Source organism: Platichthys flesus, chromosome 21, assembly GCF_949316205.1.
Source record: "Platichthys flesus chromosome 21, fPlaFle2.1, whole genome shotgun sequence".
NCBI classification, from domain to species: Eukaryota; Metazoa; Chordata; class Actinopteri; order Pleuronectiformes; family Pleuronectidae; genus Platichthys; species Platichthys flesus.
In genome coordinates this window covers 12881010-12897269 of record NC_084965.1, presented here as the reverse complement: position 1 = coordinate 12897269, position 16260 = coordinate 12881010, and the positions used below count along the sequence as shown (strand labels likewise).

The 16260-nt window shown below is 42.8% G+C and overlaps 2 protein-coding genes and 2 non-coding genes across 5 annotated transcripts; 2 read left to right on the top strand and 2 right to left on the bottom strand.

Moving 5' to 3' along the window:
* Positions 1 to 6243: 6243 nt before the first annotated feature.
* trnay-gua (transfer RNA tyrosine (anticodon GUA)) lies at positions 6244 to 6329 on the bottom strand. The gene is given in 2 exon segments: positions 6244 to 6279; positions 6293 to 6329. It is a non-coding gene; the product is annotated as a tRNA-Tyr (tRNA).
* A 443-nt stretch (positions 6330 to 6772) lies between these two features.
* On the top strand, positions 6773 to 6845 carry trnaa-agc (transfer RNA alanine (anticodon AGC)). Its single transcript has one exon. It is a non-coding gene; the product is annotated as a tRNA-Ala (tRNA).
* A 374-nt stretch (positions 6846 to 7219) lies between these two features.
* On the top strand, positions 7220 to 13292 carry trim55b (tripartite motif containing 55b). 2 transcript variants are annotated; one of them, XM_062379482.1, is made up of 8 exons: positions 7220 to 7783; positions 8971 to 9140; positions 9621 to 9801; positions 10433 to 10528; positions 10978 to 11211; positions 11343 to 11365; positions 11744 to 11868; positions 12474 to 13292. In XM_062379482.1, the coding sequence occupies exons 1-8, from the start codon at positions 7655 to 7657 to the stop codon at positions 12644 to 12646; spliced, it is 1131 nt and encodes a 376-aa protein (XP_062235466.1). In that variant the 5' UTR covers positions 7220 to 7654; the 3' UTR covers positions 12647 to 13292. The 2 variants fall into 2 exon arrangements, with proteins under 2 accessions (XP_062235466.1, XP_062235465.1); XM_062379481.1 differs by having other exon boundaries at positions 7225 to 7783; positions 9618 to 9801.
* A 964-nt stretch (positions 13293 to 14256) lies between these two features.
* Positions 14257 to 16048, bottom strand: crhb (corticotropin releasing hormone b). Its single transcript, XM_062379483.1, has 2 exons — positions 15872 to 16048; positions 14257 to 15379 (listed from the first exon to the last, which is right to left on the bottom strand). Exon 2 carries the CDS (start codon positions 15357 to 15359, stop codon positions 14853 to 14855), a length of 507 nt encoding a protein of 168 aa, XP_062235467.1. The 5' UTR covers positions 15360 to 15379; positions 15872 to 16048; the 3' UTR covers positions 14257 to 14852.
* Between the last annotated feature and the right edge of the window lie 212 nt (positions 16049 to 16260).

Below are 16260 nucleotides of genomic sequence, written 5' to 3'. Positions count from 1 at the left end.
TGTATTTAGATGGAAAAGAGGGATAGTTCAATTTATGTTTATTATCTTCCTAAATTAAGATTATATCTCAACACTGGCCTGGGTACGCCTCGGGATCCCCCCGTCAGAGTTGGTCAATGTGGCCCGGGAAAGGGAAGTCTGGGGCCCCCTGCTTGAGCTGCTCCCCCCGCGACCCGACCCCGGATAAGCGGATGAAAATGAGATGAGATGAGATCTTCCTAAATTATCCTTACCAGTAGATTTCTCAAAAAGCAATATATTTAGAGACTTCAGTCAAACGTTTATTACAAGAATATGATACATATGAGATAATGTGAATGTTGAATTGCACGTTAGAGAAAAAGCTCCTAAATGACCACACTTCGAATTCACTACTTTCCAATCTGGTGGTGAAACAACTTGTGGCTGTGCACACACTCTAAAAACCATTTGAAATGTGTCAGTGTAAATGACTAACATGTCATATCTTGATTTTTTGTTTCAAGGTATTTGCTGCAAACAGAGCAGAGGAGGTCTACCACATATGGGTGGTACTGCTCGTGCATTCGCAATTTACAAACCTGTTGTTGCCAGACAACTCTGAAACTGCTTGATCTGGTATATGACTGCGTCAATAGTGCGTCACATGTGTGTTTGCAAAGGACAGCGCATTCTCTGCACCGGCTCCTTTAAGTGCAGATGTGTGAAAAGGATATGGGAGGCATTTCTTTCAATGAATTTCCTCCACGGCCCCATTTTTTGGCCACATTTACACAAGCATGCAATCTAACACACACCGTGCACAGACACACCTTTGTTGCAGGACAGGTGTGTTTGACTACTTTAGCTTCAGCCTCGGGGGCTTCATATGACAACAGAGCTGCATACCTGCTGATTCCCCCTGAGGTCATGAGCACTGTTTCTGCTTGAGGCCCCCAGTGCCCCTCTCCCCCTGACTCTAGAGTTTCTGATTGCTCTCTGGAGACAGAATGTAATCCGGCATGCTGTCTCTAATTGATTTACCAGTTACCTTCTAATGACACTGAGCATCAGTGGAATTATAAGCTGTTGCTCGATTGCCCACGCAACAGTTTTACAAACATTGTACATGTGCAACTGCAAAAAAATGCACATGAACACACACACATGCATTTTCACATCCCTGTTTTCTGATGTTTTTATTTGACATAACAACCAATTCTCCTGATCGTTTTCTTTTTTTAAATAGCAAGGATATCTGGACAAGAGGAGGGGTCTATACTGGACAAGTCGCCATTGTGTTGCAAAGCCAATATACAGAGTCTAACAAACATCCACGCTCACATTCACACCTTCCATCTAAAGTCTCCAATTAACCTTATTCTCAATCTGCATGTCTTTGTAAGGTGAATGGACGTGGGAGTGCAAAGACAAGTGGAAAACATGCAAACTCCACACAGAGACCCCCAACCAAAATGGAATTTGAACCGGCACCTCTCCCGCTGTGAGGCGACAGTGTTACCATAGTTAATTAAATTTAATTAATCCTGTTATGAAGTCATTCTGCAACTGATGTATTGGAAATATAGTTGTAAGAAATAAACCTTTTTATACTGCAGTATACTCTGATCTCAGATTTACAAACACAAAATATGTTGTTGTGTGTATGTAGAGCCATCTTGTGGTGAAAAAGTGTCCCTACAAGGACGTGTGGATCCACATTTACATTTTAAATAATAATATATGGCAAGTTTAGGTCATTTTAGTTTAGTCAGACGATTTTTAAAAGGTAAAATAAGAAAAATACATTTGTTGGGGGAAAAAATAGATAACACCAACATAAGTAGTAGAAAAAAACAACAAAAACATAACATAATATTTTCATTTAACTTTAAACTGATAGGGTATATAAAGGTAAGTGTATCGAAGGTAATAATTGGGAATTAGCACAGATATGAGGATTATGATAGGCTTATATTCTCCAGCACAGTGACAGCTGCACTATTTAATTCCTGCCAGATACTAAACATGTTTCCAACCAGGCAGATCCTCTATGTGCTAACACTTACAGTTAGATGAAACTCTTCAGTCCTTGTGCAATGGGAATAAGAATGCGAAAATTATTACTCTCCATCAACATTATTCACACTTATTATAAAGACTATAATTCTCAACATAACAGCACAGCCCCAAGTACAACGTCAGCTCTATTTTGAAATGACTGCAATGATGTCCGTGTGCAGCAGTGCATGTACTTCACGCATTCGTTCTACCACTAGATGGCACCATTTACTGTGTGAAAGGCCAGCCCTCAATATCAGTTGTGGCTCGAGCGTGATGCTCCTTTAACCAGCATTACAATTTAGATTGATTAGTGATGGGCATTGGTAAGTTCAAAGGGAATTTGCTGGTTTAAGTAAAACAATTAAAATAGTGGCAGCAGCAACACAATCAGAATCAGAATAAAAAAAATGATGTGCTGTAATGATAAAGCTCTTTGGCTAATATGATAGGACAGCCCACCACGTGCTGTTTAGACTCTTGGATCCAGATGTAAAAGGTGAGTAGTAGGCTAATCCAAGAAGGTGAATGTTTTGTCAATGAGAAATCCAGTCTTTTTTTGAATAGCTGTGGTAATTTATTTTGTTGAGTCACACTTTCTCTGCATCAAATTAAACTTGATGATGACTGTAACCCTTTCCAAGACACTATCTCCCTGTCCTCTTTCGATCTGATTCCACAAATAAACACAAAAAAACTACACAGTGATTAAGATGCAAATGTATAATCTTCTTTTAAATGATGTCTGACATCCATGAGAAAACATGAAACAAATTTCATAATCATAACTGCAGTCTGAATGTCCATTTGCATACAATTTATCACTCCTACTGAAATACAAGTAAGAGTAACCTGCTAACTCCTGGCAGGCTCTTGTGTAAACACCAGGCTGCTTGACTGCACATGAAATTGAATGTGGTGAACGTGAGATATTATGGTCTGCACTTGTTGTGGTGCAGGGGGTGTGATGTTAAAGCCAGGCTGAGAGAAGCGCTTGAATGACGAGCACATCTCTGTTTCCTATGACCATGAGCATGCAGAGGCGCCTGTTAACGCACACTGACGTCTCCTCTACGTCACTGTATGGCAGAAGATGTTACATAAAACCACATGTGGATGACTGTCTGTTTGATTTCATCTCATCTCTCTTCTTATGGTGACAATAAGGTTGACACATCCAGCAAACGTGTGATGATACGTTCGTCACAGGAAATCCACTGTATACAAATCTTATTTATACTAAACAGGCTTATTGTGGTATATTATGGATAATGTGAAGGCTTTTCAGCCGCTTTATGATTGTATAGCAATTTTCATTATCTGAAATATTATTTAGAATTACAAACTTTATACTCTATGATATTGTGGGACAATGCCTTGTTCCATTATATACTTCTTTATGGCCAATCTTGACTGTGAACTGATCTGGTTCGCTCGTGGGGCCTTATTACTATGACTTAACCATGACCACTGTAGCTGTGGTGTACATGTGCAGCACACTTATTAAAATACATCATTATTGTTTTTTTTGTGTCGATTTTGTCTTCTGAAAGGAAACCATATAAGAAACACCTCTTGAATGATTAGCAAAACCAACCATGGTGCTACTACTTGCACTATGCTACACTGTCAATCACAGTCAAGACAAAATCGAAACCTATTGTAAAGATAAAATGTTTACATCCTCACAAAGTAGATAAAGTGTGAACTAACAAAAAGTTGGGCCTTTCACATTAAAACCTCAGTCAGCCCAAGGACGACTTCGCTCATTTGTCAACCTTATAGTTTATACAGCTAACTCGACAATTATGAGCAGAACAGTACCAGCCATTACTATAATTTTCGATAGGTGTAAATTCTTACCCATGTATTTATTGGTGATTAAGGGTCAACAGTACTTTTCCCACTCTTGGTCAAATCCAAATTGATGTCCTTGAAATGAAGAAATAGTCATTTCAGTGGTTCTTTCCAGGAGGAACGTGTAAATGCAGAAATAGACAATGCAATCTGTGAATGTTCCCCCCGAGTCCTTCCAAATCACGGACAGTGGCTCCTTACCATCTGTACAACAATACGACTTCCACCTAACTGAAATATTAATATAGGAGAACAGATAGCACCCTTTGCTCTGCTCCCTATCCTGGTCCAATATACACTTTTGTCTTGCTTAGGAGCTAGTAGACCTTGAAATGTGCTTGTATGTGAGTGTGGGACACCTTTGGTTGAGCATTTTGTGGCCTTGGTATTACCGGCACACCCTTTTGCTTTATTCTCAAAACACCACATTCATGTCAGCATTTCAAGGAATCTCCAAACTGCTCTTAATTTGACAAGCCGCAATATGATGTAGACAGTAATGGCTTGACAATTACGATTTGACTTCAATCACGAAGGCATCAGCCGGAACATGTTCTTAATTGATCTGATTTGAATTCTCTTTCAGGAGCCGTCTAAATGTGGAGCATTTGGCGAGCCCTTTCTTGCTGTTAATGAATATGCACTCATACTGGTTCAGCCTAACTGATAACTTACTGATTAAAACTGAGTTAAGGCATTTAACCACAGGGTCAGAGAGTGACAAGAAAACATCATTTGTTTAGCGGAAAGGAAAATGCATATGCCTTACCTTATCATGCACGATAATCACAAAAAGAAATCAATCAACTATCTTATTCTATTATCTCAATGCTGTCAGATTCCACCAAAAAGACAAACGTACAGTTTCCAGTGTTTGTATATAGGTGAACAGCATGGGCAGGTCAAGGTTAGTGTATCTGCTATATGTTAGTCTCTAACCAGATTTCTATGAAAGGTTACTGTATGAGTGCGAATGTCGTTTTGTTCCTTGTGTGCAGGATTGTTCAGGAACCTTTATAATAATAATATTATTTAAAAAGCATATTACAAAACAGCCATTGTAAAGGGACTCTACAGATATTGTTTATTGGTAGGAGTTAATGAAATACCTTGTATTGGGACTGCGTGTTGTCTGCGACCTTGGACGTAGCTGCTGCTTGTGCTTGTGCCATGAACAGGTTCTGTAATGATGTGGAGGACCAGTCATTTGTAGATGTCAGGCCAGGTGAGACTCCTCCTGAACCAGAAGAGTTATGGATCAACACAAATACCTGCAATGATAGCAGCATCGAGTCGTTACGTTTTTGGAAACATCAACAACTTAAAAATCTTTTACTAAAGAATATTTCCTTTAACTTGTGAGGAGCAGTGAAATGTCCACACTTAGACGGTCATCCTTGAGAAACCATTCAGACATTATAAATCTAGTTATATTAACTAAAAAGACTGATACACATGTTCAAACCTTTCAATCCATGATTCAAATAGATAGGCTCGTATTTGTGCAGCAACACAAAGGAGTTGCAGCCATTATTAAAAAAAGCCACTCAGTGCGTAACACTTGCTGCCGTCCTCAGCACAACAGCAAATTATCATTTCCAATTCATCCACCTGAATGTCAAAGTGAAAGTAAATAACAGGGTTTCGTTATAGCTGCAACCGAGTGAGACACTCAACGCTCACCTTTAAACTCCCTTTTGAACTGAGGGATCAACGCAGGATGCTGAGTGACAAGACTTCCACTATAATCAAAACTGTGCTACAAATCTACACTCTAACTTCTTTTGTATGACAGTGAATGATAAATCAACTGACCTGGTCGACAAATGTGTAATTTGTGTCAGTATAACAGAGGAGCAATGATCAGGAATCCTGTCTCGAAATGAAGACCCTGTTTTTGACCTATAAGATATAAAAATAACAGGAGTAAGTATTATTATTTTTTATTTAATAGTATAAAAAAGAATAAGGCACCACAGTTCACCCTCTGCCAAGCATGTATTAGCTTTTTGGCATGTATTTGTATATGTTTGGAGAAAACCCAAATTATACACAACACAACCACACAATAGAATATTGTTTTATTTTCTTTATTCTGTTATTATCATAATATTATTGATCATTTAAATTTGATAGTCTTTGCTGATTCACGTTTAATTTGATCAGACGGTGAACTCTCTTCACTATGCAATTTAAACTTTAACACAAGATTTGAAAGCATATCTTGTGTCAGAAATCAAGTTTTTCTTTGCAATTTAAATATTATTTACTTCACATAAATGAATGTGGCATAACTTATAAAAACATAAAATATGAATCAGTAAAGTGAAACCATCAAATGCACGTGGGACAAAAAAAAAGATTCACTCCTTCGAGCCGGATTCGAACCAGCGACCTAAGGATTCCTATGCAACCACTACAGTCCTCCGCTCTACCAACTGAGCTATCGAAGGTGAACTGAGCGCTAAAGGGGCCGCATTCGATTATGAAGTTAACTACGATAATTGTCTCTCGTAAGTGGTCAAGAGAGGTTGTGAGAGAAAGGGAACGGTGCCAAATGGCCTAAGTTTCGTTTCGGTCACGCAGTGTCACCGGGTTTGTGTTTAGGGATGGCATCGACCTGAGAGACGCCATGACGGCTACACAGAGATGCAGCACCCCGAAGTTACTGTCACGTTGTTCACTCACAAATACAAAGACTTTCGAACACAATCATCAGGCCAAGTTGAATCAGACACTGTGAGTGGACACTGGAGTTGTCTGCAGGTGTTGCTGTCGTTGGAGGAGCCGGCGTATGTCCCTGTCCCGCGTCGATCTCTTCAGCATCACGGTACTGGTCCTCGCGCTCTGCTGTTTTCAACAATATATACACATGCCGCATCATAGCGCATTATACGGGGAATTAGCTCAGATGGTAGAGCGCTCGCTTAGCATGCGAGAAGTAGCGGGATCGATGCCCGCATTCTCCAAATTTTTTTTTTGATTTGTTCCCATCGTTATAAAAACGCAGCGCAATTAAACGATTACCTCAGTAGACTTTTAATACACTTTCTTGACTACTTCCAGTCACACTGGACCTAACTAAAACACAGTGTATCCAGGTGGTAAACTGTATTTAGGCCAATTCGTGTACCTGTTGTTTTTCACAGTGAAGCCCGAGGGCGATAGCTAGCATTCAAGCATTAGCATTAGCATATTAAACAAGCCCGGTGCGTATATTTACTTTGTTGTGTGTAATGTTTCTATTGATGTTTCTATTGAATAATATTAGAATTCATTCATTTTTCGAAACGTTTAGTTGTTTGACTGGGACGTTATCCAGATCAATGTTGAGGAGCATATGCCTTTTTAAGCTCATCGTGTATTCAGCTTTAAACATCAGGCCTGATCGGAAGGCCCCTACATGCTTTAAATGGAAGCATCGTAATATGTGATATTTTACACGTGGGGCAGAAAACAACACTTAAGTTCCCCCCCAGTGAACTCTGGTGGAAGTGGTGAGGCCTGGGGGGGCAGCTGTTCAGCGCCGCCCTGCTCAGTTTCAAATAAGGGCAAGGTAAAAATGGCAACCTTTGGCGTGACAGCAATAGCTGCTATAAACAGAACTGACAGCAGCGAGATAGGAGCCCCACACACACCCCGAGAGACGAGAGCAGGCAGCAGGGCCTCAGCCTGACCCCGGGCCTACCGCAACCCGACTGTTAGCTAACTGCAGCAGCTTCGTCTGACCCGGTGTCTGCCGGCCTCCCGAGCCTCGATCACCGTGATCAGTCACAGCATGAACACCATGGAGAACCTGGAGAAGCAGCTGATTTGTCCCATATGCCTGGAGATGTTTACAAAGCCCGTGGTCATCTTACCGTGTCAACACAACCTCTGCAGGAAGTGTGCCAACGACGTCTTCACGGTAGGCGACTGGACACAGTCGACGTGTTGTTGTTGTTATCGACGACGGAAACTGCTGTAAACACCACATCACACGTTCACCTCACAGTCTGGGTCATTTGAACCACTGATCTCCTCACGAGCTAATAACTGCTAACATATATAGCATGTGTGTACTCTCAAATGAAAATCAATTTTTTTTTTTTTATTATCATTAGAAATAAGAATAGCTTTTAAAGCTGTGTATACAAACATTATCTGTGTAAAGAACTTGGATTATGTTGCACTGAAGTATTGCTCCCTGCTCTAAATCACTTCATAACCAATATGAACTTCTAGGTGATGGGGTTATACTTGTATAATATAGTATTTATAATGTATAATACACTGAAGACTGTTGAACCAGTGGATTCTTGTTTCATAACTGCAGTTATTAGCAGAGCACACAGCCACTAGTAGTCCCCTTATTATGACACAGTAGATAAACTCACTGAACGTGTATTTTTACTTGGATCTGTAAAAAAAGAAATGGCACAAGTCTTAGATATCAGTCCCCTCAACATACCTGATTTTAGTTTCATCAAGATCGATGAATTATTCAGTGAGAAGTGAACAGAGATGCCCTATGATGCAACGTTAGAGAGAGAGAGAGAGAGAGAGAGAGAGAAATAGCCGGATCTGCCCCCTGATACGGATCCACCCCAAAGTTTATCGTGTTCTTCTGGGACTCTGTGACACATTCTTCCCCCGAGTTTCTGGGAAATCTGTCTCAGTACTTAATAGTTCAGACGTTATCCTACTGATTAACAAACAAAAGGATTCACTTGAAAGTATTATCTCCTTGGCAGAGGACTGATCTTAACCTGTAATGCAGAAATAATTTGCATAGGTAATCTATTTATCACAGACCTCATCCACATGTCCATTCTAGTGGGGTAACTATTGTCCACAGTTTCACTCATGCAATTCAAATGCACCCTTAACAACCGTATCCTCAACAAACACCACGGTCTAACATAATTACTGTAATAGAACCGAGATAAAAAAGCGTGTTTAATTACATATTTGTCTCACACAACACAACACAACACAACTGCACGTTCCCCTTAGGGCCTGCCGTGCTGCCATCTATCCCCCAACACGCTGCACATCAATTCAGACCCTGATTGATACCTCTCTAATGTAGTGTTTGGATGTGACCGCTTACAGGCATCAAACCCGTACCTTCCAACGAGAAGTGGCTCGTTGACGTCAGGTGGCCGCTTCCGATGCCCCTCCTGCCGGCACGAGGTGGTTCTGGACCGGCACGGTGTTTACGGGCTACAGAGGAACCTGCTCGTGGAGAACATCATTGATATGTTCAAGCAGGAGTCGAGCAGGTGAGACGGGTCTAATGCCGACTTAGTCCCTCTTTGTATCACACAAAATTAAATGAAGTAGTCATCACATGCAGCGGTTGGTGGTTTCAGGGCCAGCGGCTCCTGAGTCATAGAGCTGGAGTGGATGACAGGATGTCTCTGGTCGGAGTCATCTATCCACACAGATGTTAGCAGATGACTGATTTGCTAAAAGACCACTCACACTCTAGATGCTCATCCTCACATTGGATCGAGAATTCACACATTTCACAGACAAAGATCCAGACACTGCAGATGGGAAGAACAAATTTATAAAAACACTGTGCACCTGCACCACACCTGTGTACTGATCAGCAATATGGTGATCTATCGATTACAGTGCTGTCAGTCCATGTGCACGGCAAGTCAAGACTGATGGATCGTCAATAAACTACTGACATGTGTACCTTTGACATTATCAAGCAACCATCGGCCAATTTTGTTTCTTTTACACCTCAGCAGCAGCAAGCCGGCGCCGGAGAGGACGGAAGAGGCGTCGCCGATGTGCGACGTCCACAAGGAAGAGAAGATCAATATTTACTGTGTGACCCACGGCGTGCCCACATGCTCCATGTGTAAGGTGTTCGGTGATCACAAGGACTGTGAGGTGGCACCTATCAGCAGCGTTTACCAGACCAAGAAGGTGAGGCCTGAACGTAGTCATTGAAATATCCTTGGGGTGGATGAATGGACAGACCGGTGGGAGGGGGGATAATAATAATAATAATAATAATAATACATTTTATTTATAAGGCGCCTTTCAGGACACCCAAGGTCGCCGTACAACAGTCAACAATACAGTTAATAAAACAATTTTAAAATGCACAAAGCAGAGCAGCAGCAGAACAACAATTTCAGCAAACAGGAACATTAAAAGTTATATGCCTGCCTAAACAGGTGGGTTTTGATGGTAGATTTAAAAAGAGTGATTGAATTTGGGTCAATGTTCCTGATGTGAGAGGGGAGGGAGTTCCAGAGGTGAGGGGCAGAGTGGCTGAAGGCTCAAGATCCCATGGTGGACAGGTGGACTCGGGGGACGGTCAGGCTGATGGAGGAAGCAGACCTGAGCGACCGGGTAGGGGCATTGATATGGAGTAGGGCAGAAAGGTATGGAGGAGCGAGGTTATGGATAGCCTTAAATGTATGGAGGAGGATTTTATAGTAGGATGGGTGTCTGGTTAGGTAAACACACTTTAATGCATCATAACTTTGACCCAGTTTTGATTCGCACTCGATCTCAACTGTTTACGTGTCCTTGCCCCCCCCCCCCCCAGACGGAGCTGAGCGACGGGATCACCATGATGGTCGGGAACAACGACAGGATGCAGGGCATCATCAGTCAGCTGGAGGAAGCCTGTCGGGTCGTAGAGGTCAGTGTCCAACTGCTGCAGGCCGCCTGGCCTCTCACTCCCACGGCAAGCTGACCTCGCTCAGTGCTCACACTAATGCGCCTGCATTCAACCTGCACCGTCGGAACCAACAGGAGTAATGTGTCCTTGTTTACTGCCACTCTCGCTGCTTTTATCTGTCTGTGGGGTTCAGACAGCGAGGTGGAGAGAGGAAATAAATGTACCAATGCCTCGCTCTATCTTACATCCCCTCGGGACAGGCGACACAGAATCTTTGTCATTTAAGTTATTTACACAACAGTGCACAGAAGGCAGCAACGACCTCCTCATTTTTTTCTGGCTCAAATATTCAGTTGTAACCTCGCTTTGCATTTATATACATTTGTCTCCCTGAAGACCGTGAGGCACGATGGCTATAAACAGACTTATAGAAGTTGTAATCTTACCCTTTATCACTCATGCATACGTAGGAGAACGGACGGAGGCAGAAGACTCTGGTTTGCGAGAAGTTTGATCAGTTGTACTCCATCCTGGAGGAGAAGAAGAAGGAGATGAGTCAAAAGGTGACGGTGGAGCAGGAAGAGAAGGTGAACTACATCCGGGGCCTGACCAGGAAGTACGGAGACCACCTGGAGGAGAGCTGCAAGACGGTGGAGATGGGGATCCAGACCATGGAGGAGCCCGAGATGGCCTTATTCCTGCAGGTCAGAGACAAAATGAGGGACCTAGATGGGGGGGGTTTCAATTTCTGGTTATACGCTTCAAACGAAATGGTTTCACTTATTAAAATTCTATGGATAATTTAAATGGATATTTTTTATATTGTGTCTTTCAGAACACAAAGCCTCTCCTGGAAAAGTGAGTACGTTTCTCTCCATTAATAATCACCCTGGTTTGTGATGTAAAGAAGAGCAGCACACTGTTACCGTGTATGTTTTCATTCTTTTTTAGTGCCCTGTTTTTTCTGAACTGAAGTGAGTCACTTCCCAAATTTACATCCGCACCTACACGTAAATCCACCAGCCTAATGCAGCGGGCGAGATCACACCTGCCAGCTGCCAGAGTGAAGTTCTGTGAAATGCCGCAAATCCCCTATCTTTAGCGGTGGCATTTGGAAATAGCTCGTAGAATGTGCTAAACATCACAGATTGACAGAATATAGCAAGTGTTCCATTGACGACCTGACGGTGATGCTCTGCTCTCTATAAATATGCTAACTTCTGTTTCCGCACTCAGGATTGCAGTAGCATCCAGCACGGCACACTTGGATAAAGTCGAGCGCGGCTACGAGAACATGGATCACTACACCGTGGAGTTCAAGAGGGAGGGGATGGCCCTGCGCGGCATCGACTTCCTCCAAGGTGAAAGGGCAGAGATCGATCGTGGCTGATAACAGATCAGTTATCTATAAACATGATATTAATATAATAAACAACTTGGATTCATATAGCAGCTTCTAAGGTACCAAAGACCAATAAATAGGCTCAGGAAAGTGACAAATAAAAACGAGAACCCTTATTAGAGTTCATACCTCAGCTTAGGCCCGTCAGTCCCCTTGTGATATCACATTTAAATTCATGAGATTTGGATTGCCAAGTTTCATTGAGAGAAAGGTTGCTCTGAGCAATCAAGCAAAATGTTGAAAAAAACGTTTTGGTGGTAATCAGTCTGGTATATTTTGTGTAATCTTGCATATAAACAAAGCAACAGAAAATCAATGCAGGGTTTAAAATGTAAGCTCCTTGGCAAAGGTAATAAAGAAAGGACAGAAAATAGTATTGGAAATGCACGCTGGGGAATATAAGCCTTTGTGTGGAGGTGGACTCCAAGTGTCCCGAGATATGGCATTGTGGATCTCTGACACAATAGAGTTCCAGCAGGTGGAGGCTGCCACGCCTGTCACCATACACTCTCTATAGTTTTATAGTTTCTCTGACCTGCGTCTCCTCCCTGTTTTCTTTTACAGACGAGGACGACGAGGACGATCTGGATGAGGACGGAGAAGCAGGCGCCGTGGAAGGAGACGGGACGCAGACGGTTTCTGGAGGCAGTGCAGTCCCAGCCGCCTCAGTCCAGCCTCCTCCCCCTCAGCAGATAAACCCCTCGCCCAGCGCGGCGAAGAGCCCTGCTTCAACTTAGCCGCCAGCCGCCCGGCCCAGACAACACCTCAACCAGGAGCAGGATAAGTGTCTCTCTTAGATGTTGGTCTCAGGCCAGTCCTTCTCCTTCCAGATTGGGGGAAACACTGAGACGGATTAAGATCCGTGCCAAAGCGAAAATCTGAGTCTCTGAGGTAGACGTAAAAGAAGAGACAGAGGTTTCTATTCTCTACTTTATCTCTTGCTGTGATTGTTTGAGCTTGCATAATTTCCTACAGACGGATTTTTACTTTATTTTTCTTATTTAAGACAAGTTTTGCTTCTTGCTTTTCGTTTTTGGACAAACTGAACGACAGACAGGCTAGGGGTGAGGTTGGTTATCTTCCAGAATTCGAACATGATCACACATTTTATTTCCATGTAGCTGACCTTTTCCAACCCACAGTTTAAACTACATCATTAGACAGAAGCCAGAGCCAGGCTGGTTTTCCCACCTGTCGTATACTTTATGACTTAATTATTAGGGTTGCCCGTGTACAAAACTATCACTGTGACATTTCAGTATTTCTCATACACAAAACGGCCTGTATTATTAGTTGTGTAACACAGGTATATTTTCCTATTGTGGACAAATCATTGTGTATTAAATTATAAGTGTCATTAAAGCTAAATTGTACAAACAAGTAGAGCTCCAATCTTCAGTTTCATCTTATTCATGTGTTGTTGTACTTCAGGTTAAAAAGAAGGTCTGAAAAACCAAAGGAATAGATTTTGTATAACTCCTATCCTCTCATGTGTAAAGGGAAAGACCTATTTTTCTCTCTCTCCCTCCATTCATCTATTCCTCACACTCTTTTCCATTTAGTTGTTTAGAATAAAATCCAAAGGCATTACTGCTCTTTTTATAGCTGGTTCAGACGGTTATAAGATCCCAGTGTACTGTATGGCCGAGTTACCATCCCTGCCCACAACCTACTGTACATAGGAGGCTGCAGTGAGTCTCCGGCCGTCAGTCGTCTCTCCGCTGCCTCGCGGTGGTCTCACCTTGCTGTGACTCCCCAGCAGGTCTGCCACGGAGTCCCATCTGATTATTGTTCACCATCTCTCCCTGAGTTGGATCCTTTACAAATGGGCTCAATGCAGCGCTAAGCCCCAAGTCGCTAAGTGGGCCAAACAGAATAGGATGACTCACATCCATAGCGCTTGTTGAGTTTTCCCTGACACTGTGGGTCAAGGATCAAAACAGCATGCACGGACACACACACACACACACACGCGCGTGTTTCACACTCATTAGCCATCAGTGGTGCATCTTTGAGCTGTCTGTGGTTGCTTCTTACTGGTATAATGAGAAATCTCTCTTGAGGATTAAGGGTTTAGGAGAAAGGATGCTGTGTTCTTCACCTGCATGGCCGCGGGCGCTCTCTCACAGCTTCCTTTGGTTACATTCTTTGTTTTTTGTTCAGCTCTTTTTGTGCCTGTGCGATTGAGAGGAGGCACGGTGTTAGCCCACGACTTGGCTGCAGATCAATGCCACAGTAACACCATGTAAGATTTTTTGTATTCAGCTCAGAAGAAAGAAGCTTTCTCGATCAATATCTGCGGAGGCAAGTCTCAAGATGCAGTGGCTCTCTCCAACGAAGCGTTTGCTTTGCAGTAAACATTTATTGTCCAATGTAAGATTACAAATGTGTGAATCAATAAACCATATGAAAGTGTATCTAATCAAATTAGAGATTAAAGTAACTGGGAATAGTGTGTTTTCGTTGTAGTTATTATTAACTCATGTGTAAGGATGTCCACAGAGAGGTGTAAGCAGTGCTTTTAATCTTTTATTAAAAAATATAGATATAAGACGTTCTCTTGCACAACAGAAAATGACTGGTTGCACATAAGTTTATTAACAAACATAAATATCATAAATACAGTGATCCATAATCCAATTTTCCTAATGCAGTATTCCATGTCTCAAACTATCTGGTTTTTTCATCTCAGATACGGAGACCGGTGCGATTCTACAGATTTGACACCAACATTGAAATGGCAGGGTACAATCGGATCATTATGACTCAAGCCCGTTTATGCTCCATAGTTTGAGGTTAAAGCTTTAAATAATAGAGTGATACAGCAGCACTATATTGTACAGAGCATGTTTTGTGCTGATGGCAAAAAAGCAAGAAAAAAAAACAAAATTTCAAAACTAAATGAAAGGGAGAAGAGATCTTTGGCGGACTGGAAGGAGCTCTTCATTTCCCGAAGAGCTCCATCATTCTTCTGTTATTTTGCGCCTGCTGAGCCATCTGTTCCTTCCGGGACATCTCCATCATCTCCCGGAGCAGGTGGAAGGTCAGATCCAGGGATATCGGCGGGTCTTCGGACCTCCTGCCCCTCTCCATCGAGTCGTCGCCGCGGTCCTCGAAGCCGCCTATGAGCGCCCTGATGTTCCCAACTTTCCTCTGTAAAAGACGCCGCGTCAGCTGGAGTTGCAGGGCTCTGTTGTAGATGGCAGGCGAATCGGCGGGATACATGGACGAGGATGGGAAAGAGTTAGAGTCCCCGTTTCCCAGTCGGACGAAGAACTCCTCTCCGAGCCGCTCCAGGATGGGACCCGACTGCTGCTGCTGTTGGGAGTTTTGGGTTTGGGGAGCAAGGACGCGCAGTGCACCGCCAGGGCTGTCAATAGCCCGACATTCGTAGCGCGGCAAGAAGGCAACAAGCAGAATCACGGTGGTACCAAGTAAATTGAGCTTCATGTCAGGATATCAACAGGAATCTGGGAAGAGAAGGAAATCCCCGGGTTACTTTCATGGGACAGGTATATTTTTTCATTTGAAGTCTGGTGTGAAATGTGCTGCGTAAAGAGGAATTTACGCACGGAGAAACGGACATTGGAAACATGAAACAGGCTGGCAACTATACGAAATAAAGTGTTAACGTTGATTTATTATTGTAAGACTATTTGTTAATTCTGCTTCATCTGTTTTAATAATGCGAATGGGTCGTGGAACTGGTGCACAATGGGAAATCTTTGCGCGTAAAAGAGAGCCTATATTTGGCGCACTGATGGATAGACTGTGGAAGTGGAAGCCGGCTGAAGTTACACGTGTTTCCATTTTACAAAACAAGATTGTGTGCGAAATAGCAATGCAGTTCAGACTAAAATCCACTTTGTGATCTGTGAAAAAACAGCAGATGTAACGCGCCAAATAAGCTTCACACACACAAACTCACAATGTGGATGAAATAAAAAAGCAGCTTTACGCACCTTCAGTCTTTAGAGGAGGTCCAGTACAGCCGGGTAGGTTGCCAGGTAGTTGGCGAGATGCTCCTCCTTCACCTCCTTTGAAGAAACAAGTATATAGTTACTTTAAGAGTAGATGCTGAATGGACTTATATAGCCAAGCTGACTATATGTGTCGCGCTCCGAGCTTAGATTGAGTCTGCGCGTCCTCGCATGGGTGCAACGTGAATGGGCGCCTCTGACAAAGTGCTTTAGTTAAGACGAGATGAGTCATATGTGAGCGTGCGCGCGCGTGCACGAGCGTCTACCTCCGTGCTTCTCGGGCTGGGTGCCGCACCTGCTGGCATTTCCATTTGAGTGAGTTAGAGTAAGAAATAACAAATAATAAGTCGCTTCTTGGATTCGGAGCGAAG